Source organism: Chrysemys picta, chromosome 15 (genome assembly GCF_011386835.1).
Source record: "Chrysemys picta bellii isolate R12L10 chromosome 15, ASM1138683v2, whole genome shotgun sequence".
Taxonomy (NCBI): Eukaryota; Metazoa; Chordata; order Testudines; family Emydidae; genus Chrysemys; species Chrysemys picta.
This window is the reverse complement of record NC_088805.1, coordinates 33,454,683-33,479,278: the sequence shown is the minus strand read 5'-3', so window position 1 is coordinate 33,479,278 and position 24,596 is coordinate 33,454,683. Positions and strand designations below refer to the sequence as shown.

The window sequence follows — 24,596 nt, the reverse complement described above, 5'->3', positions numbered from 1 at the left end:
GCCTACATAATACTGCTCTAGCTGCATCTCTGTGGCTCTGGGCTCTAGGCAGGGTGTATCTGGTTGTTACTGGAGGACTCCTACATGTCTCCAGGCTTACAGTCCTAGAGTAGTCCTCAAAGATTCTGACCGTACAGATGCGTATTCGAGCGTGCACACATTCATGTATGCAGCTCCCTGGCTCTTTTTCCAGAAGGTACTGAGGATAGGGTGGCTGAAATAAGGAGCGTCAGACTACTGCAGGAGGCAGACGAGCGCTGGGTTTGGGGAGTTCTTAACTATGAACAGGAAGAGAGTTACTTGTGTTGGGAGCCACCATTGACTCATTTGACATCAGAGATGGCCAATGAGGAGACAGCTTGCTGGCTTTAAACTGTGCTATATGAGACACTGTGTTACCAGTGTATTACAATAACAATGTCTGTCTATTTGTGTAATGGGATAAGGGCCCTTGCAAATTGTTCTGCTGCATAATTGCATATTTTATGTAGATAATTGAAACGGAGACAATTAAAAACATAGTAATGAACAGTCGTTTCTTCCACCCCACCCCCCCAAAAGCCTGTCTTCTAAAGTCTATACGTACACAAATCTTAACTGTTAAAATTCTCAGCTGATCCTTTTTGAAGATTTTAAAAAACCGTAAAAGTCTCAGAGAGTTCACTGTTCTGATCAGTTGACTATTGAAGAATGACTGTCACAGGTCTCCTGATAATTAGCTTCTAATAATTTGGTATAGTTGATGATTCTGTAAATTTAACTTGAAATGGTAATTGATTTTATACGTAATTGATTTTATACTTCTAAGTTTAGCGTTTATCTGACTTGAATTATTCTATTAGGCAGGTGGCCACATGCTGGTTTTACTTCTACCTCATCCTCCACTTTCATAGATTCCAAGATTAGAAGGAACCATTATGATCATCCATTCTGACCTCCTATGGCCTGTTATACAAAACTTGCCCCAAATAATTCCTAGAGCAGATCTTCTAGAAAAATATCCAATCTTGATTTTAAAAATGTCAGTGATGGAGAATCCACCACAACTATTGATAAATTGTTCCCGTGGTTAATTACTCTCGCTGTTCAGTATTTATGCCTTATTTCCAGTCTGAATTTGTATCTAGCTTCAACTTCCAGCCATTAGATCATGTTATACCTTTCTCCAGTAGATGGAAGAACCCTTAATTAAATATTGGTTCCCCATGTAGCTACTAATAGACTGTAATCAAGTCACCCCTTAACCTTCTCTATATTAAACTAAATAGATAGACTCAAGGAGCTAAATCACTATAAGGTATGTTTTCTAATCTTTTAATCGTTCTCCTGGCTCTTCTCTGAACCCTCTCCAGTTTATCAACATCCTTCTTGAATTGTGAGCACCAGAACTGAACGCAGTATTCCAGCAGCGGTCACACCAGTGCCAAACACAGAAGTAAAATAACCTCTCGACTCCTACTCGAGATTCCCCTGTTTATGCATCCCAGGATCGCATTAGCTCTTTTGGCCACAGCATCATAGTAGGAGCTCATGTTCAGCTGATTATCCACCACAACCCCCAAATCTTTTTCAGTTATTGCATCCCAGGATAGAGTCCCTCATCCTGTGAGTATGGCCTACATTCTTTGTTCCTAGATGTGTACTTTTACATTTAGTCATGTTGAAAATGCATGTTGTTTACCAAGTGATCTTGTTTGCTCTGAATCAGTGACCTGTTCTCATTATTTACCACTCTCCCAATTTTTTCATCTGCAAACTTTATCAGTGATTATTTTTTGTTTTGTTCCAGTTTGATTAAAAATGTTAACTAGCATAGGGTCAAGAACCAATCCTTGCAGGACCCCACTGCAAACACACCCACTCAATGACAATCCCCTATTTACAATCACATTTTGAGAACTATCAGCTAGCTTTTAGTTTAATGTGTGCCATGTTAATTGTATATCCTAGTTTTTTAATCAAAATATTGTGCAGTAGCAAGTCAGTAACCTTACAGAAGCCTCAGTACATTACATCAACACTTTTATCAACCAAATTTGCATCTCATCAAAAAAAGATATCAAGTTAGTTTGACAGGATCAATTTTCCATAAACTTTCCTCCTCCTCCATTTGCTTGTATTTGGTCACCTAGTATAGTAGATTGTAATCCAGACTGTAAAATCTTTGGTACAGAAACTATCTTTTTGATAAGTGTTTGTACAGTTCTAGCACATTGGAGCCCTGACTGCAATAATATTTATGCAAATAAATAATGTCCCCAGTTCTGTCAGTAGTTTCCAAACCTATCCAGAAGGAGAATGGCATATTTAGCAAGAACTTCTGGCCCAGATTATGGGCGTTATTATTTCCAGTGTTAGCCATGTTTGTTTGGGCTTCCAGTGGCTCGTCTCAATTGTTCTGTGCATTTGCTGGCTTCTCTATAAATGCTCTTCTAGCCTGTTCTCTAACCACGAAATACAGGTCATATGTTTAGGCTCCTTAAAATGATCGCACTCACTTTTCCAAGGAATTCTACTGAGAAGTGAATAGATATCAAAACATATTTTTATAACATTCCAGGTAAATAAAGTCTAATGCTGCAGTGGGAATATTCTTCCAGCCAGGGTTGTTGGTCAGCAGCACACTTCAGAGTAGATGCTGATGCAACTGGAGAATCTGTTGATGCACTTGTATGTACCTGAAGTGACCTGTGCCATTGCTCACTCAGAATGTAGACAGACCACGTTTGTAGCACTTTAGGTCACCACCATCCTAGGAGATTCCAGGCTGTTTCCAAATGCAAAGAATGTTCTCATTTGCAAGCACTAGGATTTGTGCAACTACGTTTATTCATTCACTTTCTATTTTATTTCATTTTTTTGAGAATGAATAGCTTTTATATGACAGTATAAACCAACTTTAATTTTTGAAAAAAATTCATTTAGTATATCCCTAAACCTAATATGCTAGCATTCTTACATAGTTTAATAATTAATAGTTTAGAGCAAAACATTTCTCGAATAAATTCTATTCAACCCTTAATATAATTTTATTTAGTAAGTCCCCTCTCCTATGCCACCCAGTCAACCTACTACACGAGCACTTTAATTGCTGTTTATCAAAGTTGTATTTAAAAACATGAAATACACAGAATAACTTCTGTACTGTTAATGTAACTTGAAACTCATTTAAAATATGCTTCTGTTAAAAAGCAAATTTGCTTTTGTTCTTTGCAAAGGATTGCAGAAAGTGCATACCAAATTCAGCCTTCAAAATACCCAGGAGCTGGAGATTCAAGTAGGCTACAGCTGTCTTCACCCCCGGTGTTCAAAAATAACTAATGAGATGCAAAGTCTACAGCTGGTGGCAAGCACCATAAACCGTGAGCCAAGGGCTTCTTTACGTTCAATTCCTCCCTTTCCCCTGTGAGATCCTAAAGGAGACAGAATATTAACAAAGCCAGCAGGCTGTCTCATTCCATGCTATTGCTCATTTGCAGCTATAATTGGGAGTTAAGGTTGCGTACTGTATACTGAAACTCGTATATGAAGGATTATACTTGCTCACTGCAGTATGTTTATAGAAAGGAAACATGCAACAACTTTCACTGCTGTATTCCAGCAAAATCACAAATGAACATAAACACAGATATTTAAAAAGTCGATATTTTACTGTAGTATCAGATACGGAGATTATTATCATAGTAACTCAGTCTCAGGGTTAAATATGTGGGTATGCATTTAACTGACACAGATTTTGAATGCAAGCATGCAATGGTTATGCTCCTTTCTTAGTTTGTCAGTGTGGTGGATAAAGCACTTTGACCAAAGTTAACACCATTGAGAGCACTTGTGTAGATTTGTCTGGTTAGTGGTTTTGCTTGGCCTTTTAATGTTTTTCAAACTTTTTTTTTTGTATCCTTTTTGTTCAGAAGTGAGACAGGTGAGGTGGAAAATACCCTTCATGAAAGGTTATAAAACATGGTGATTAGACATGAAAACAGATTTTGAGCCATCCTTGTCTTTGGATAAAGAAGTATTTAGGCAGTTTTTGAAGTGCATCTTGAATACACCGGTGGACAAGGAAATGTTGCAATCTATTGAATTCATGTTCATGCATTTTTTTTTTAAGTGTATTTACTTGGTGGCCCAGAATAGCTTCGGAGCAGCTTCTCCAGTTTATCTTGTTGATGTGTGCTGTGTTTATATATATCAGAAGCAAAAATTCTTGGGGGGTACAAAGTAACTGCACATGAGCAATAGCTGAATTTCCATGGATATCAGTTGGTTGAAGAGGACCTTCTGAGTCTTCCAGTTCATCTGTTGCAAGAAATATGTAGTAGTCTACTACAAAGTCCGCATTGTCTGAACTCTATTCTAGCCTAATGATCTTCCATAGTCTTGTTAACCTGGCTGCTAGAAAGATGTCAACCTAACATTTCCTTTCTTAATGTCATTATTTCCAATAGTACTTCAGTAATTTGTGGTTTTAGTTATCTTTCATCCCCTCATCTGTTCTTACTGCAGTATTAAAATACAATCATGAAAACATTTCTATTTAACTTTTAAAACAACTTTTTCTACAAAAAGATAACAACCTTGCAGTGTTTCCTCTTATGAATTCTACAGTGAGGAAGAAGAAGAATCTAAGTTAGTCTCAGGCATATGTAAAATTTCCATTGTGGTCAATTTCTACTTCCATTCTAAAGCTCTCAAAATGGTGATTATAAGTGGTATCACTGGCAGTTACTACCTATAGTATTGGTAAAGTATCTTAACTATTATACACCTGGATGAAAACTACTCTAAGCAGGATCTCCAATAGGCAACCCCACTCTTAAGAACTTTTAAAAATATCCTTAGTTACTGTTGACCAGTTGATAGACTCATCTCTTTTGTTCAGACTTTTGCTAGTCCTTTGGATTGTTGCTGAAGTCAGGCTTCATTGTAACTATAAAATTAGATACATCTTTGCCATTTAAATCAACCCAGTCATTTGCCTCATTAGTAAGTGGTACTTAATATTACAGGTGTCTAGTTAGTGATTATTTACACGCTATTTTTGAAAAGTAGGGAACAAGTGACTCTGTTTTAGCTGCTAGGTTTTTAAGGGGATTTGAGACTCCCACTTTCCAGGGTGGTAACAATTATGCATGTTCTATGCTAAACTGCACAGCATTCTTTGATCGTGAATCTTTGCTGCCTCTCTTTTGAAACAGCATGAGCAGTGGCTTCAAATTGTCTTACTTTTCTGGTCAGGTAAAGCCACATGAGCGTCACCTTTTGTGGATGAAATTTGGACGTAAAAGCAGATAACTAATAACAAACAATACCACGTATTTATGAACAGTGTGGGGATGTGCCTAGCTTTGGGCTGCTCCAAGACACCCTATGCAACCCCTCAGTGTTTAAGTCCAACTCCAACAGTTTAGGTTCTTCTAGGCTAATCTGTTGGCCACTCTGACTTGCTGACTAGTTACCTTGATAGCTAAGTCCATAGTTTTCAAAAACTTTGTTTTGGATAATGCTTGCTTTGACTGCAGTAGATTTCTGAGGTAAGAGAAGCAGTGTCTCCTGAGATGGTTATAAAAAATATCAGTGTACTTCTATAAGAATTTTGCATCTTCTTTACATTGCCAATAATGTGGATTGTTGTTTTAATGCAAATGATTCGAATCCTTGTCACAATTCTGATCTGCCTTATTATATGGCATTGACGATATATATAAAACCAGTTTGTCAGACAGAATGTTGCAACATAACTTAACGGTGAGACAATATGGGCTATAATTTCTGCTCCCAGTGGATCTGTGCACATAGTTAATTAGTTTCCATTTTGATGATTCCTATTTGGATTAAGGAGCACAGATTTCCCATTAAGTTTGTGAGCAGTGATGCTGACCTCCTAAATGGTTTTAATTTGTGTAGCAAATGAATATTAAGAACTGACTAAAACCAGACAAGGGCTTAACTTAGAGACTTAAATGTGCAACCAAAATATTTAAACAAATAACACTTATTTTTTTCTAACTTCATTTTAAAATTGCTATTGAAGATTTTTGTAAACCCAGTTCATCTCATCTCTTCATCCTGTCAGCTCATCCAGTTTCTCTGCTTAATACATTAGTAATCACTGAAGGTATGTCTACACTTAAACTGTTGCTGCTATAGCACTTGAGTGTAGACACTACCTATGCCAATGGGAGGGGTTTTCTCATTGGCATAGATAATCTGTCTCCCTCAGAGGCGGTAGCTACGTCAGTGGAAGAATTCTTCCATCGACATAGCACTGTCTACACCAGGGGTTAGGTTGGTTTAACCACATATCTCGGGGAGGTGGATTTTTTCACACCCCAGAGACATAGATATGCTGATGGAAGTTCCCAGTGTAGACCAGCCGTAAAATGCCACAGTTAGAGTATTTTTAATTTCATTATGTAAATGAGCAGCGTGAATTTATTTGAGAGAAACTCCTTCAGTTGCAGATGTATTTTGATATTCACTTCTTTTCTGAAGGATACCAGACTGCCTTAATAATTAATGTTCAACCTACCATCATCAATATTCCCAAGCACATTTTAACCCCACCTGACTAGATTTTCTTCTTCTAAAAGCTTCATTCTATTCTTTATCCAAGCTTTTAATTATTTTTTGAATGATTGCTGTAAAATCTTCATAACTAAATTTCTAATTACCCACTAAAAAGTTGAGACAAACTGTTTTATTTTGTGAATGCTCATCTCGTGCCACCCAATAAAATGATAGTTAACTGGAAATTCTTAACTAGCTGGGTTGGATCCTGTTTTATCAGACAAGTCTTGCTTATTAGCTGCACGTTGGCAGTTGAATAAGCTGCCATGGTCCTGTGAAGTTGAAATTTCAAAGTGGAACTAGTTTTAGCTCCTTTCTACCTGTAGTGGAGAATTCTAGATTTAAAAATCCAATATGCAGTTGAGTTCTGGGTATGGTGGTATGCCACCAACTTCTGTGTAGAGAAAGATGAATGCCACAGAATTTTCAGTCTTAAATTAGTACTTCTGTCTCTTGAGTTCCTGTGGCATTTGTTGCAAATAAAGGATGAAGGAACAGAACTGGTTCTGATGGGTTGAGAAATGCTCACCAGGGTTGTGACCATCATATGCTGCTTGTTATTTCCAGCTTGAATTGTGACTTTGCCTTGCATTCAACAAGAATGAATGGTATAGAGAAGACCTGCTGGGAGCTCCTACTTTGCCCTATCTTATAATAAAGATCAAGGGGAAATCCAGTGAAATTTAAAACTGGAAAAAGAGTTTTTTTCTGCAACATGTAATTAACCAAAACAACGAGGAGTCTGGTGGCACCTTAAAGACTAACAGATTTATTTGGGCATAAGCTTTCGTGGGTAAAAACCTCACTTCTTCAGATGCATAGAGTGTAATTAACCAGTGGCACTCACTGCCAGAAGAGATCACTGAGGTTAAGAATTTATGGTTGAAAGAAAGGATTAGGTACTTATATGGCACCTTTGCAGTTTCATTAGACGGGTTTGTTTTGTTTTTTTTAAAGTGATATAAACTCTTGTGGGGTAAGTCAACCACTGACTGTTATTTAGAGTTATTCCATGATTGTCCACAATGGAATTTTTGGTAACATTTCCTGAAGCATCCAGTACTGGCCACTCCGAGACAGGATACTGGGCTAGTTGGGCTCTTGTGTTAGTCTGTTCTGGCAGTTCCTGTTAGTAAGATCACTTTGTATAAACAACTCTGTGTGTTTGTATTATAAGATCCTGAGTGCTATATTATATGTTTGTGCCAAATACAATAGATCATGCTCTTGACTACTGGGACCTGATCTAGCAACAGAGAAAATGGACTTTTCTAAACTATGGACTTTTCTAAACTATGTACTTTCTGCAATTGACCCTTATTTGGTTGTCTTAAACTTTTTTTCCCAGGAAGGAGGAAAGGAAGGTGTTCTAAGTTAGAATTAAGTGACTTGTTTGATTCAGTTACTTTGTCTCTGCCTAGGAATTGATCACACTTCGTTTTTAATCTTAAGGGATGCAGTAAAAGAGGTGACAGTTTAATTTCACTTTTCATCTTCAAAACACTCTGCAAACATGATTCCCTGCAACAGCCTCTGAGGCAGGCTTCGGGAAATACCAGTAACTTCTTTGTGATAGTTCTCTCTTCTCACTCCACAAATTTTATCCTGATAAGCATCAGTCCTATCCCCTCAATCTTTTAAAAAATTATATAAACCAAGCTTCATTTACCTTGTCATAGTTATATCTCCTGTCTCTCTCTACCTTTCTTGTCTTGGGGTTTTTTAACAGTCTGCCACTTCTGTATCTAATTGTTTTGAACGTAGGATAAAAATTTAATGAAGTTATAAAAAAAAATTATTTTTAGCAATGTTAAGTTAGCATTTAAATGTGAATGTTATTCAAGACTGAATAGTTACAAAAGAAATGAATTTAAACAAAACAATCACATAGCAACTATAAAAGGGAAAAAGTCATTAAGTGGATTTATGCAACATAGGCAGCCTGCCAAGTCTTAAGGCATCTTGCTTTTCATTATTATCTACTTCATCTGTATCTTTGTGGTCATTGCCTTCAAATTCATCAGTAGCTCAGTGTTCCTTTTCAACCATCTTGCTTTTTCATTATCTTTTTCTGAATCAGCTTCAACTGCTTCATCTATATCCTTGTCATCTTCAAATTCATCATTATCTCCTTCTTCCTCTTCATCTGATGAATATTGAGTCAACTCTTCATCTGTCATTTTGTTCTCTAATTTTAAATTATGATGCGTGGGCACCAGTGTCCCAACAGTAGAGGTCTTCAATCTGTTTCTGATTTTTGACTGGATGACTCCCCAAACTGACTGTTTTCATTCCCCACATGCAGTAGTATATGGAAGTGTTAAAATAATTTTTGCCCCCATAGCTAGAATGCAAGGATGCAACCCTTTCCACTATGCTGAATGAGCAAGCTGTTTAGGTTAAACTGCTGGGTTTGCATTCCACATTGTTTTACAACTTGGTGGGATACTTGTTGCTTTATAACTTACTACTTCCATGAGAATTGTTTGTTCATTTGTACAGTCTTTAAAAATTGTAACACCCACTTTGCGGTCAGAAGCTGAATCAAATTCATCGTCAGAAAGGTCTTGGCCCTGGAAGCATGGATCAAGATTATGTCCAGGAGTGATCTCTTGTTTTTTTCCATGATGCTATTTTATTATCTTTTTCTTCAGCATTTTTAAGTGAACTGTGTTCAGTGTTCTCCTAAATGTTCCTTAATGTTCAGGAACTCATTCTTGGCACCAGACAATGTAGAACTATAATTTTCCATATTCAGGATGGACCGAGCTATGGTTTCAAGCAATTAAATGAATTTAGAATTTTGTATCCAAAAGACAGTCTTCAAGAATGTCTGCTGACTTGGGGGTAACACCCAGCCATCCCTTCTTCAGGAGCAGCTGATTGAAGAGACTTCTTGCATATTTGAAGATTTTAGACATTTAATAGATACCCATTGAGTATGACAAGGCTTCCTCAGCGTAGATAAAATACTAAATGATGCAGAAAAATGGCTGCTAGTATTTTTTTGTTTATTTTTGAAAACCTTGAAAATGCTCTTCATTTTTGACACATGATGAGAAAGTTGTCTGGTCTTAATAACCAATGAAAAGCGGCATCGCATCCAGACGACGTGGCTACTTATTTATCAACAAAGCCCAAGTGTCTTTCATATTAGCCTTGTTGGTCAGAAGTTAACAACTTTCCCTGGATCCAGTTGTTAATAGTTTTAAACGGGTCAGCAATGTATTGGGTGGTGTGGTGATAACGTAGTCCAGTGCAAAACTGAGAAAACAATGATTGTGAAGTTTTTTTACTGTCAAGTTGATGTTATCGTTGTGAATATTGCTCCGTCCATCAGACACTAGACACGTGAGCATGCCAACTGTTACACTACACATCTGCTTTGGCACTTAGACTTCCTACAAGCCATTTTCTACATGATACTTTAAATTAGGCACAATTTATGAAAAAAATCTAGTATATAAGGAATTTTGACTACATGAAATGTGTTGCTGTTATAAATTCATCTAGCAAATGTACAGTCAAGCTTGTTTTTCTGGTCATGGGACATTCTATCCAAAAATCTCTCAAAACCAATTTGATGAACATCTGAAGATGTTCCAGGCGTAGGAGTTCTCAATGCTGAAGCAGATGGAGTAGCAAAATCTTATTAGAAGATTAAGAAATGGAATTAGTTTCACTTTCATTGTCACTCATATCACAGCCTTCATTTAAAGAATCCAGGCTTCATGATGATGTTGAGGACGAAAGAGAATGCATAAAAGCAAACAAATTTTGTTGCCAACCAATTTTCATTTTTTGCTGTTTGACAGTAGCTGGACATGTCACAAGAATTCAACAAGTGTTTCTCCATTCTGTCATACACAGACGAACAGAACTTGCACTTAGCTTTATTAGTTTTTCCATGTTCATATCTAGTAAAAAATTTCCATACAAATGATTTTGGCTTCCCCAACTCTGCATAATTTGTCACTGTTAAGGACTCGCTACTTTTGGAATGCTGTTTAGATTAGGAAGTATCTCTTGTATTACAATCAACCATTAGCCATTCAGTTCTGTTTCTAACTGCTGCTGTTTCAAAAGATTCCAACCAATCAAAATGTTTTTAGGCATGTGGCCCCTCCCTCCCAGGATGCTTAAATTCCTGGATCATATGGAGAGTGTAGGGGTCAGTTGGCCTCTCCTTGTTGCAGCAACCACAATGGAACTGTAAGCAGCGGCAGGAGGAGGAACAGAGCAGGAAGGGAGGGTCGATATAGAGATGTGATATGTCACTCCTCCTTGGCTGAAAATATGAATATTTCTATGCTAGGTGCAGTCTGGAGGGGTAATTGTGAAGGGGATTTCTGTTGAGAGGAGAGAAATGGGGGTTTATTTTACACGGGCATTTAATGTGGGCTGACTGTTTTGCTCCGGTGAGGGAGGTCTGGAGGGTTTATATCTATGATACTTTTGTTTAAGGGACAGTGTTAATAGCTGTGCATCTTTTTCCCTTTTGTGTTGAGGGAACAGGTTTAATGACTATGAGCCCTCCTCCGTTCCCATCTGAGTTAATTTTTATGGGGGTCTTGTCAGTTTAGGCTTGTAAGCTTTTTGGGGCAAGGATCATGTCTTTTTAATTTGTATTATGTATTTTGTGAACTTTCTTGATGGCCTGGTATACAAACAAAGATATAGATACATACCGTGTTTGTTCTAAAAGATTTCAGCCAATCAAGATGCTCAATTTTCTATTCACCGTTTTACCAACAGGTGGTATTAGCATGTAGTAAAGTGAGTGACCAAGACATTTAAGTAGGCTTGTTAACAAAAGGCACTATGATGCGATCAAAAAAGCAGGCTGCCACCTATCTAAGGACATTCTTGATGGAATATTTGACTTTAGTCAAATAATAGGCATTCAGTTGACTGGCTTGCCAAGTCTATTTGAAGGTAAATTAGGCTTGGTCCACACTGGGGCGGGGGATTGATGTAGGAAACGCAACTTCAGCTACGAGAATAGCGTAGCTGAAGTCGACGTTTCCTAGATCGAACTAAGTTTACTTACTGCGGGTCCACACAGCTTTCTCCTCTCGGCGAGCAGGAGTTCCGCAGTCGACGGGGGAGCGCTTCTGGGATCGATTTATCGCGTCCAGATGAGACGCGATAAATCGATCCGAGAAGATTGATCTCTACCCGCCGAATCAGTAGTAGTAGTGTGGACCTAGGCTTAGATTTGCATGGCAAGATTGCTACTAAGTCTCATGGAGTCTTGTGCTCTTCTTGCTTTTCTGCCCTCACTTTCAGTATGCATCTGGAAGGTTTTTCCTCTCTCAAAATGTATCCTCAATAGTTGGCCTTGAGCAGCTTTCCTGTAATTGGCATCCAAAATTATGCCCAGCACTCCAGGAGTGCTTGTATCCTCCCACTCTGCATGGACCTAATGGTCTCTTCAGACTTATTTTATCCAGCTATTACTTCAACTCGGTATTTTTTCCTTTCTTGCTGTCAGCCATTTTGTTGGTGATAGCTTCTATCCCTATGGTTTCACTCCTAAGTCCTAACTTCCTAATCAATCTCTTGCTCAGATACTACAAAGATGAAGGCTATAGAAATGCTTAAAGTAAATTATAGCTTGTAAACATTTAGCACCTTTGGTCTTGTTTAGCTTAATTTTAGTTGCTTGGCATTTTTCTATATTGTGTAAATTGGTGGGAAAATGTTCTGTACTCTTGCTTAAAGTGAACTGTTCAAAGCAGTTTACAATCTGAGGGTAGTATAAATGGCTTTGCACTGGATATCTGTCCCTTCCCTCTCAAATATTATAAACCTACTTCTGCCGTAACGTCTACAAAAAAATCAGCCAATGTGTGATTACTAGGTTGAGGGAGTGTTGTGGAAATTTGATAGTTATGTAATAATTACAACTCAAAACAGTGCATGTATAGATGTGTGTACTTTGTAAACTCTGTGGACCCAGGATAGTGGCTACCTTTGATTTTGTACAAAATGAGTTATAGCTATAAGAGGTTCTTTTAACTACATTGGAAGCAAGAGAGCGACAAAGGAAAGTGTTGGACCGCTACTTATCGGAGATGGGGAGCTAATTACTGAGGACACTAAAAAAAGCTGAGGTGTTCAACGCCTATTTTTCTGCAGTCTTCACTAAAAAAGTTAATGGCAACGAGATACTCCTTACAATTAATATTAAGAACAAAGGGGACGGAATGCAAGCCAAAATAACGAAAGAACAGGTTAAAGAACATTTAGATAAATAAGATGTATTCAAGTCAGCAGGGCCTGATGAAATTCATCCTAGGGTACATAAGGAACTAGCGGATGCAATCTTAGAACTGTTAGCAATTATCTTTGAGAAGTAATGAAGGACAAGTGAGGTCCCAGAAGACTGGAGGAGGGCAAACATAGTGTCTGTCTTTAAAAAGGGGAACAAAGAGGACCTGGGGAATTAGACTAGCCAGCTGAACGTCCGAAGGATACTGGCTCAAATTATTAAATCTGTTTGTAAACATCTAGAGGATAATAGGATTATAAAGAATAGCTAGCATGGATTTGTCAAGAACAAATCAATCTAATTTTCTTCTTTGACTGGGTATTGGCCTATTGGATAACTAACACCCCCCCCCCCCCCCCCAATTTACATTAATTCTTATGGGAAAATTGGATTTGCATAACATTGTTTGGCTTAAGGTTGCATTTTTTTAAAAAGATAACTAGGACGTTAAGTGAGGAGTTACTGTATGGTAAGGGCTGTTTTTAGATCAATTGTTCTCCATGTCTACTGAAGGTAGTACAAGAAGTAATAAGCTTAATCTGCTGGAAGGGAGGTTTAGGTTAGGTATTTAAAAAAACAAAAAAACAACCTTTCTAATTCTCAGGGTAGTTAAGTCTGGAACAGGCTTCCAAGGAGATTGTCAAACCTGTTTTTAAAAAACTTCCAATGACAAGGATTCCACAAACACCTGTTGGGGATGGGTTAGGTTTACTTGGTCCTGCCACAGTGCAGGGACTGGACTTGATGACTTCTTGCGATCCCTTCTATCCCCATTTGGCTCAGTAATTTTGCTGCTTTGCACTGGTGGTGGTGGTGGTCTCAGATTTCCCTCTGACTGTCTAACTTTTTTCTCTTTTCAGGACTATAAAGCTGATGAGGACCCAGTATTGTTTCAGTCGGTGAAGACCAAGAGAGGACCTTTGGGGCCTAACTGGAAGGTATTGTGAGCTGACCTTACTTCCTTCCAAAGTCTTGATCAGCAGAAAGTAAACTTTTGACAGCTCTTGAGGGCCTTGAAGAGTTGGTGGTGGCTTTAGTTACTACTGAGATGGCAGGAATATACTTTAGTTTCTTTTCCTTTTCAAATCCAGTTAAACTAAGTCAGTGCATTTGTTATGTTAGTGAACAAAATATACCCAGTCTGCGCTATAACAAAAATACTGTACTCGTGTTAAAAATAGACACCGTGATTTAACCTTTTGGGATCATAAGGTTAATTACGAAATTGTTATATTGAAAAAAGTACTAATATCTTTGTTATAAATACACAGCTGAATTTCGTACTACAATGAATTCCATGTGAATCATTTGTCCTAAAGACACTGTCCGTGGTTTGCCATTTGAAGTAGTTTTAGACTGCAAGAAGCTATAATTGGGAGTAACTTGGTGTTTTTAAATTTGAAGAATCCCTGGTTACATCTGATGAGTAGCTAACTTAATTTTCTCAAAAGAGATAAGAACAAGTTCTTACCTTGTATGACCCTTGTTTAATTGTATTTGGAGGGGTGCTATTGGGAGGCTGATTTATCTGGATGTCATATTTTTATAAATACAACATTTACTACACAAGTTCGTATGCAGAAAAATATGCTGGTTCACTGAGTTTCCCTGGTTCTGCAGCAAAATATTAGAAACGTATTAGGGACTGTGTGTGGATTCCTTGAGGCAAATTTTCTATACTGGCTGATTAAAGAATCCAACATGCCTCCCAAAGTTTTCGTCTTGGTACCTGACCATCTCTACTGCTACAAAACCTTCCATCACTCAGCTTCCCTCAGCATTGCATGCCCCATTGTCCTTCCTCCTGATCCTTCGTTGTTGTGTATCTCATTTTACATTGCAAGGTTCTGTAGTCTGGGACCTTGCCACCTTTCATGATTGCTAAGCACTATGCATCCTGTTATACTATTTAGGGCTATTGCGCACTTTAAAAAAATGAACCGCACAATTTAAAAAAATAGAATACCGTTTATTTAAATATTTTTGGGTGTTTTCTAAATTTTCAATTGTATTGATTTCAATTATAATACAGAATAGAAAGGGTACCATGCTCACTTTATCATGATCGTTGTAGAATTACGTACCAAAAAAACCTGCATTCAAAAATAAAACAATGATCTGGAGAAAGGGGTAAATAGTGAGGTGGCAAAGTTTGCAGGTGATACTAAACTGCTCAAAATAGTTAAAACCAAAGCAGACAGTTTTGTGAGGTCTTTTTGAAGTTCTTCACAAAGTGATTGGGCAACAAAATGGCAAATGAAATTTAATGTGGATAAATGTAAAGTAATGCACATTGGAAAAAATAACCCCAGCTGTACATACAATATGATGGGGGCTAATTTAGCTACAAGAAGTCAGGAAAGAGATCTTGGAGTCATCGTGGATAGTTCTTTGAAGACGTCCACGCAGTGTGCAGCCGCAGTCAAAAAAGCAAACAGCATGTTAGGAATAATTTAAAAAAGGGATAGAGAATAAGGCGGAGAATATCTTATTGCCCTTATATAAATCCATGGTACACCCACATCTTGAATACTGCGTACAGATGTGGTATCCTCATCTCAAAAAAGATATACTGGCATTAGAAAAGCTTCAGAGAAAGGCAACTAAAATATTAGGGGTTTGGAACGGGTCCCATATGAGGAGAGATTAAAGAGGCTAGGACTTTTTAGCTTGGAAAAGAGGAAACTAAGGGGGATATGATAAAGGTGTATAAAAGCATGAGTGGTGTGGAGAAAGTGAATAAGGAAAAGTTATTTACTTGTTCCCATAATATAAGAACTAGGGGCCACCAAATGAAATTAATGGGCAGCAGGTTTAAAACAAATAAAAGGAAGTTCTTCTTCACACAGCGCACAGTCAACCTGTGGAACTCCTTGCCTGAGAAGGTTGTGAAGGCTGGGACTATTTAACAGGGTTTAAAAAAGAACTAGATAAATTCATGGAGGTTAAGTCCATTAATGGCTGTTAGCCAAGATGGGTAAGGAATGATGTCCCTAGCCTCTGTTTGTCAGAGGGTGGAGATGGATGGCAGGAGAGAGATCACTTGATCATTACCTGTTAGGTTCACTCCCTCTGGGACACCTGGCATTGGTCACTGTTGGTAGACAGGATACTGGGCTGGATGGACCTTTGGTCTGACCCAGTATGGCCATTCTTATGTTCTTAATGTAAAACTTTAGAGCCTACAAGTCCACTCAGTTGTATTCCTTGTTCAGCCAATTGCTCAGACAAACAAGATTGTTTACATTTGCAGGAGATAATGCTACCTGCTTCTTGTTCACAATGTCACCTGAAAGTGAGAACAGGTGTTCTCATGGCACTGTTGCAGCTGGCGTTGCAAGGTATTTACATGCCAAATGCACTAAAGATTCATATGTCCTTTCATGCTTCAACCACCATTCTAGAGAGCATGCGTCCATGCTAATGACGGGTTCTGCTCGATAAGCATCCAAAGCAGTGCAGACCGACGCATGTTCATTTTCATCATCTGAGTCAGATGCCACCGGTAGAAGGTTGATTTTCTTTTTTGGTGGTTCGGGTTCTGAAGTTTCCGCATTGGAGTGTTGCTCTTTTAAGACTGCTAAAAGCATGCGTCACACATCATCCTTCTCAGATTTTGGAAGGCACTTTCGATTCTTAAACCTTGGGTCGAGTGCTGTAGTTATTTTAGAAATCTCACATTGGTACCTTCTTTCCGTTTTGTCAAGTCTGCAGTGAAAGTGTTCTTAAAATGAACAACATGTTCTGAGTCATCATTCGAGACTACTATAACATGAAATATATGGCAGAATGCGGGTAAAATAGAGCCGGAGACATACAGTTCTTCTCCCAAGGAGTTCAGTCACCAGTTTAATTAATGCATTATTTTTTAATGAGCGTCCTCAACGTAGAAGCATGTCCTCTGGAATGGTGGCCAAAGCATGAAGGGGCATGTGAATGTTTAGCATACCTGGCACATAAATACCTTGCAATGCTGGCTACGAAAGTCCTGTGCAAACACTTATTCTCACTTTCTGGTGACATTGTAATTAAGAAGTGGGCAGCATTATCTCCCATAAATGTAAACCAACTTGTTTGTCTCAGCGATTGACTGAACGAGAAGTAGGACTGAGTGGACTTGTAGGCTCTAAAATTTTGAATTGTTTCATTTTTGAGTGCAGTTATGTAACAAAAAAAATCTACATTTGTAAGTTGCACGTTCATGATAGTTTGCACTACAGTACTCGTATGAGGTGAATTGAAAAATACGGTTTCTTTTGTTAATCATTTTTACAGTACAGATATTTGTAATCAAAAATAATATGAAGTGAGCAGCGTACACTTTGTATTCTGTGTTGTAATTGAAATCAATATATTTGAAAAAATAAAAACATCCAAAAATATTTAATTTCAATTGGTATCATATTATTTAACAATGTGATTAAAACTGTGATTAATCACAATTAATTTTTTGAGTTAATTGCATGAGTTAATTGCGATTAATTGACAGCCCTAATATTATGTCATTAACCGACTCTTAACTCCTTTGTTGTCCAAAGAAACTTAACTCTGTTCACTTTTATTCCTTGGACTAACAGGAGCTGAGTAGGAAGAATTTATAAAAATAAGAGGGAAGTGGCCAGTAGGGAAGGAAAAAGTAAGGTGCTGGTAAATGAAAATAAAGAAAGTAACAGTTGAACGAAAGCAAAGCCCAACCTATCTTTGCCCTGTTGTGTGTCTGGTACTCTAACTCCTAGTGCACTGGACCCCTGCAGCAGTAGGGCTGCTTATGCTGGTGTTTAATTTATGAGTTTAGATGAGCGATCATATACTTTGGTAGGTGTGCGTTTGGGTTCTTGAACTCTTTGGTTCTGATACATATACACACTTATCCTTTGGAATACGTGTCTATCACATTTTTCATTATTTAGGAATCAACCTATTAAGTGTCCTGTGTGCATAGTGATGAGAGAGTGATTTAAACAGTAACTTGACTCACCTTTTTGCTTCAAGGCAAAGCCTTCAGGCCTGTGTCTCTCAGTAGTCATGGCTACAAATACCATAGTGGTGTTCTTAAATGCATTAACAAGCTGCTTGTTCACGTTTAGTTTAAAAAACATCATGCCTGGGTTGATTGAGTTTTAGCTTTTCTCTTAGTTTTATGTTGGGAAAGGGTTGTTTTGTAAAGAGAAATATTAAGTTATTTGAAACTTCTGTTTACATGAGTGGTCACCTTTCTGTGTAGACAGACAGGCTTAATTTATTGACATTATTTTGGTGCATAACTTGATAGGTGGTCATCCAGTATCACAGTGGCTCCCATGTCTCATTCTTGAGATACAGACCTGCCTTGGAAATCTTCTCACAGGAGCGGAGACCATAATTCAGCTCCTTCTGCATTGTATAGTCAGCAGAGTGCTTTACAGTGTTGTCTTTTTTGCCTTCTGAAGCATCAGGTTGTGGCTGCCTTACTTGTAGTGGTATTCTGCACTTGATGGACCAGTAATCTGATCTAGCATGGGTAGCTTCCTATCTTTCTCAGAATGGTTGCTCATCTCAGAAACTGAGGTCAAGACCTCTGAGATTAAAATTTGACATTTGGGGGTAGCTTACATCCCCTGAAGCAGCCCTAGAATAGAAGGATAAAAATATACTTCAGCTAGAGGCTGAGTGCAGACGCTGAACCAATGTGGGTATGGCTTTATGGTAGAGTTATCTTAAGTTTTCAGGTGTTTTGAGACTTGTGTTCTGTGATGTTGCATGTCCTGGGTGGGAGTAAGTTCAAATGACAGTGGTTTAAATAAGGTGAGATTTGGGGTGAAACATTGATATGATTTATATGCTATGGTCTGATGAATTGGCCTCAGCTGAATGAATGTTTCTTGTAGAAATGTATTGCATAATTATCCCAAGATTTCATTTTTAAAAGTTTCCTGTCTTTGGTTGCAAATAATCAGAATCTGAAATGAGTGTACTTGACTCTGCAGACAGCATAAAGTAATAGCTCTGAGCGTTATGAACTGCCCCAAGTTTTAAGTGTAAACCAGACCTTAAAAAGCTCAAAGGCACAGTAAGGCTAAGTTGCTCACTTAATAGGAGTTGGTGGCAGTCTGTGGCTGTATATCCTGTTTTCCAGCATGGTGAAAGAGTGGATCCCCTGACAGTCAGGCTGTGCAGACCCTGCAAAGCTGCCGTGTATTTGTCTCAATGTTGTAGTAGCAGCTTATTGGCTCAGTAATGAGTGCTTGTACAGGGGACTCCATGGGAGAGGGATTTCAGCAGTTGATGCTCTGTACACTGGTTTGTGGGATTAAAATATTGACACTGGCTGCTTGCTGTTCCCAGGAGGAAAGATATGGTGACTTCAAAACATCAAGCTAGCATTATAGTGTAACTTGGCAGCAAGGGCTTTCCACTGCCGTGAATCATGGACGTGGATAGGTGTTCACAGCCAATTAGTGATTTGGATTTGCACAGAAGTATTAGGTGCGTCACCCAAAATTAATTGATTTTGCATCTTAATTTCTCTGTAGCCTCAGTAGAATCAAGGGATTAAGATGCCTTTTAGTAAATCAACAATGTACAAAGAAAGTAACTTCTTTGCCTTCAGGTCAAGGAAGAAAAACAGTGTTGGTGGATGCATTTTCCATTCAGTGAGGAAATTGGTGGAACCAGCTACCAGAGAAGAGTAGATTGGGCCTATGGGCTGGCTGATTTTTTTTCTGAGCGTGCGGCAAGGCCTCTTTGCAAAAGTTCCCCATAACAAGTGTTTATATTAGGGTGACCAGATGTCCTGATTTCGATAGGGACAGTCCCGATTTTTGGACCTTTTTCTTATATAGGCTCCTATTACCCCCCACACACACACACACCCTCTCCCGATTTGTCACATTTGCTGTCTGGTCACCCTAGTTTATATTAACCCAGCTTAACCAGGTTCTAGGAAGTGGACAAAGAGTAGAATCCTCTTGTAGGTCAGCGTGCAGATCTAAGCATCCTGTTCAGCAGTCAGATTCTACAGTGATGGGCACTATAGAAAAACCAAAGTGGAAACAATCCTTTGTGTGTGTCTTCCAGTACTCTGTAGTGTTCTGTGTCCTAGTGAAACTCAGCGAGAGGTGGAAACATTATAATTTCTGATGTACCGCTATTAGTCTGGAGCAATATCTCCTACCCCCCTTTCCTCAAAGAATGCTCATAGCCCACCTTTTACTATAGAGTTATCTGGACATTTGATTTAATTGTATTTACTAGTCCAACTACATCAGCTGTTTTCAAACAAGAGTGCACAGTGTTCAGTATTACTGATGACATTAAAAAGAATCCCACTCTTCTCTCATAATGATGTTCAAAGGCAGAGTAGTTCTGATGCCCATATCCCTGCATTAATCATTCCTGCAGCAGGCTTTGGCTTTGCCCTCTAAGACAGTTTGGATTTATCAAGCTTCTTAGAAATGATGAAATATTCATTGAAATAAAAAATATATATATATTGATGTAATGGTCTCTCTGTTTGCAGATGTTTTCATGAACTTAATTTAAATATCTTGTGAAAAACATGAAATGAAATGTTGTGAATTGATATTTGGCTTCCTGTTGAACATTAAATGATTAATTAATCCTACCTTTGAAGTCAGGAGCATCAAGGGAGTAAGGATTTATTCAGTGCTTGCTCTAGAGATTTTGCTTTAAGTTCTTTTTTATCTGTAGATTGTTTAAAACATCAAGCAAAAATGGCTTTCTCATCAAGAAGCCACTAGTTTGAATGTTAGAACTATTTCTTTGGAGGTGTCGTGTGTTTTATTTGTAAAGTGTTACCACAGTAACTGCCTAGCATTTTGATCAGCTAGTCATGGTGCATTTGTGCAACAAAAATAACTGAACACTGGGCCACAACACACTTGCAATAATCATGTTATTACATGGCCCGTGCAGGCAAGAAGAAACCACCTTGAAGAATTATTTCTAGACAAATGCACCACAAAACCAATGGTATACCAGAGATACATAGATGATATTTTCATCCTCTTGACAGACAACCTAAACTCCCTCATAGATTTCCACCACAACTTTAACCACCACCATCCATCCATTAAACTCTAGTCTAGAATACTACCATATTAACATCAGCTTCCTGGACACCACAGGACACCATTATTTGATTATGCTAAACAATGTATTCCCCCCTATATTTAGCTGTGACACTTTGAGGCCACGTCTATAGGTACAGTGCTGCAGCCTAGCAGTTGTACCGAGACAGCTGTGCCGCTGCAGCACCTCTGGTGAAGACACTCTGTGCCGACAGAGATCTCCCAACTGCAAAGAGGATGGATCTAGACTGTTCTCAGTGGTGGCAGATGACAGAACAAGGAGTAATGGTCTCAAGTTGCAGTGGAGGAGGTTTAGGTTGGATATTAGGAAAAACTTTTTCACTAGGAGGGTGGTGAAGCATTGGAATGGGTTACCTAGGGAGGTGGTGGAATCTCCTTCCTTAAAGGTTTTTAAGGTCAGGCTTGACAAAGCCCTGGCTGGGATGATTTAGTTGGGGTTGGTCCTGCTTTGAGCAGGGGGTTGGACTAGATGACCTCTTGAGGTCCCTTCCAACCCTGATATTCTATGATAATAAAACCACCTCGTGAGCGGCAGAAGCTATGTTGGCAGGAGAAGCTCCCCAACTAACTAGCGCTGAGCGCATGAGCTCTTACAATGGTGTAGCTTACATCACTCAGGGATGGTTTTTTCACACACCTGAGTTATGAGAGTTATGCCAACATAGGCTGTAGTGTAGACAGAGCCTAAGTACCTTCCCCAGAACTGAAAAAGAGCTCTTTGTTGCTCAAAAGCTTGTATCTCTCACCAGCAGTAGTTGGTCCAATAAAAGATATTACCTCATCCACTTGTCTCTCTCTCAAAAAAACCCTGATTTAAAATAGGTTCCTTATCACGGTTATCTAGGTATACACCAGAGTTGCAACAATTCTGTTATGGGGTTATCACTTGTTTTTCTGTCTTCAAAATGGTGACTCGTGTTATAATTTGCATCAAAGATTCCATCCCTTCTAATACATAGGGCCTGGTTTACTGAGCTTCAATTAATATTAAGGAATCTCTTGTATAATCCAAGTATTTCTATTGCATACAAAAATACATTCAAATAATGTGACTTAGGTTGCAAAGTCAAGCACTTGGAAGTTAAGTAATGCCAGATTTACAGTTGCCTACACAGCCATAATTCTTGTCCCTTATTCGTTCAATCTGTGCTTTTTGAGGCTGTGGTACTGTGGAAAAATAGTATGTGATCATGTAATTTAAAGTTATATCCTAATGTATGCACACAAAAGGGTTAGTTCTGTAATAGACCTGTACCCCTTGAGCTACAGAGCTAACTATACTAGCAGACAGCAAGAGAAGGCTGTTATCCCAGAGTGGAGATGGACTGTTACCACATATACTGGTCTCTAAGGTTAGGGCACCTGACCTGGCTGATCTTTCTTCCTCCCTTGCTGAGGAGGTGGGGGCTTCCTGCCCCGTGTGGTGCCTGTGGGGGATTGGTGGGGGGAATGACTTGCTTGAGCCATATGCTACATCTAAGGGTTGTGAGGTGGGGGGAAAGAGGGTCTGACTGACCATCCGTGGTCCATAGCCTCAGGGCCCTTCCAGACTCCGTGTTGCTCCTGGACTTCCAAATTGCCTCAATATGTTTAACAGACTTGCACCTGGAGCTGACAGACCATGCCCTTCCTTTTGCTTATCCACAGCTTTGTAATGTCTCAGCTATGCTTGTTTGCCATTTAAATTCTTGGTGGTGTTCGAAGTGCGGGTCTCTATACAAAGCCACATGTTGACCAGTGTCATTTCTGAGAGTTAGTACACTCTAGATGTGGGGCAGATGATGGCATATCGGAATCTCATGCATTCCCTTATACATCCTGAATGTTTAGCAGTGACCTACTCAGATGGAATTTTTCCTATTCTGATCAAAGTAACTGAAACACTTCACCTTGATCAAATTGGGAGAAATAAACCTCTCACCCTCCATCTGCATTCTTGTCCCCAATGGTTTCTCTGTACTTCTGCCTTCTGTAACAGAAAACTCCAGTATTTCCATCTCATTACATCATTCTGAGTCTTACAATATTTGGTTTATTTCTTAAAGCTTCAGCTTCTAAAAAGTAAGCCTCTAGCCCTCATGGTTGCATAGAACCTTGAAAACATGATGCCTAAAGGCTAAAAAAATCAGAAGGCAAATAAAAACCCAACATTTATTATTTCTTAAAATTTCATTATTTTAAGCCAAACTCATGATTTTTGAGTGCTGGGGGTTGACTGCTGAAACTGTCCTCTTTTTCCCTCTCTCTTAGTGGTACCTGGGTTGAAGATTTGTGCAGTTTCAGCACATAAAGCAAACATTGCATTTTAAATCTTCTGTTTGTAAACAGAACATGAGTCAATTCTGGATACACTTATTTCCACTTACTACTGATAACCAGAGCTCTGTAGTGAGAAATTAGTGTAGTAAATAAATGCACATAATTCAGCTCTAGTGTGTCCTATATTTTTAAATGTCTAGAAAATGTTCAGCAGAAAACCTTTTACTGTCTGCATGAATAATGAACTGTCATATATTAAAAAGAATGTTAGTTTCAAAAATTAATTTTACTCTCGTCTGGCATTCCACCTTTAATAAGTCCTTCTGATGTATTTGCCATAGATATAAGAAATGAGAACTTGTCGTCTTCATATACTGACTGCTTCCTATTCTAGCCAAACACACAGCTTTTTGTTTAGTTAAGTTATGTAGCCCAAATATACATTACTTTCCCTTAGGCCTCTTCTGCATACCATGGAGTAACTTAATATGCATTGTTAAATTAAAAACATGGTTTAGCCTCTTGGATTACATTTAAACCTAGACATACAAAATCTAAAGAATCCAACAAAAATAAAACATACGTTAAATAATCTGGAGGCACTTTGCAACTGCTTAGTAGTAAGGAATATCACAATAAAATCAGTTTGTGCTACTCACATTTTTCAGAATTATTCTGATTTAATAGTTCTTCTGGCTTGCTAATAGTGTTTCAGTGAAATATCTTCAAAGACCTTAATATTAAAGATGCCTTCACTAATTGTGTTTTTCATGTGATTGTTTCAGAGGGTCTCTAATTCGCATCATGTAAACTAAAATGTAATTCTTAGTGCAGTGTATTTATATGTTGGATTTAAGAATTAGCAGGAAGTGCTTACAATTTATAAAGTTTGGAAGTGAAGAAGACTATAAATTATTCTGAGATTAAGGTGTTTGTAAATGTTGCAGTAATCATATGTAGATGAAAAACATTCCTATCAAACAATCTACATATTAGTCGATTTTAAAAATAGACAGGCATATAGTCAGATGAAGGAGGAGCTAGGCAAAATACTTGCCAAAACTAAAATTGCTTAATTTCCCCTGGAAATAATTTTGAATATTTTTTTTTAGTTTTTGTGAAGAAATAGAATTTTTATATTTGCATTTTTAATAGCCGATTTTAATTTTAACATGGAAGGGAACGACAAAATGGATGCTAGTATTCTTAATAATTTGCCTAAAATAGATGTGCTCTAGCATGAAGTTATCACAAATGCTCACAAGGTTCAAGTACAATTAGAGGGATTTTTGGAAGCAGAATAAATACTGTTAGTTGAACAAGTTGCTGTCACTTGTTGAATTGCCCTTATACTCTGGATGTCCAGAAAACAAAGCAAACCTAATGTAAGTACAAATAAACTG

At 38.3% G+C, this 24,596-nt stretch overlaps 1 protein-coding gene across 1 annotated transcript in view; it reads left to right on the top strand.

Moving 5' to 3' along the window:
• The window catches only part of PITPNB (phosphatidylinositol transfer protein beta), an 83,176-nt gene that overhangs the window by 40,523 nt on the left and 18,057 nt on the right, over positions 1-24,596 (top strand). Inside the window, exon 8 of the mRNA XM_005298477.5 lies at positions 13,705-13,782. Within this exon, the coding sequence (XP_005298534.2) occupies positions 13,705-13,782 (78 nt within the window). The remainder of the gene's footprint in view (positions 1-13,704; positions 13,783-24,596) is intronic.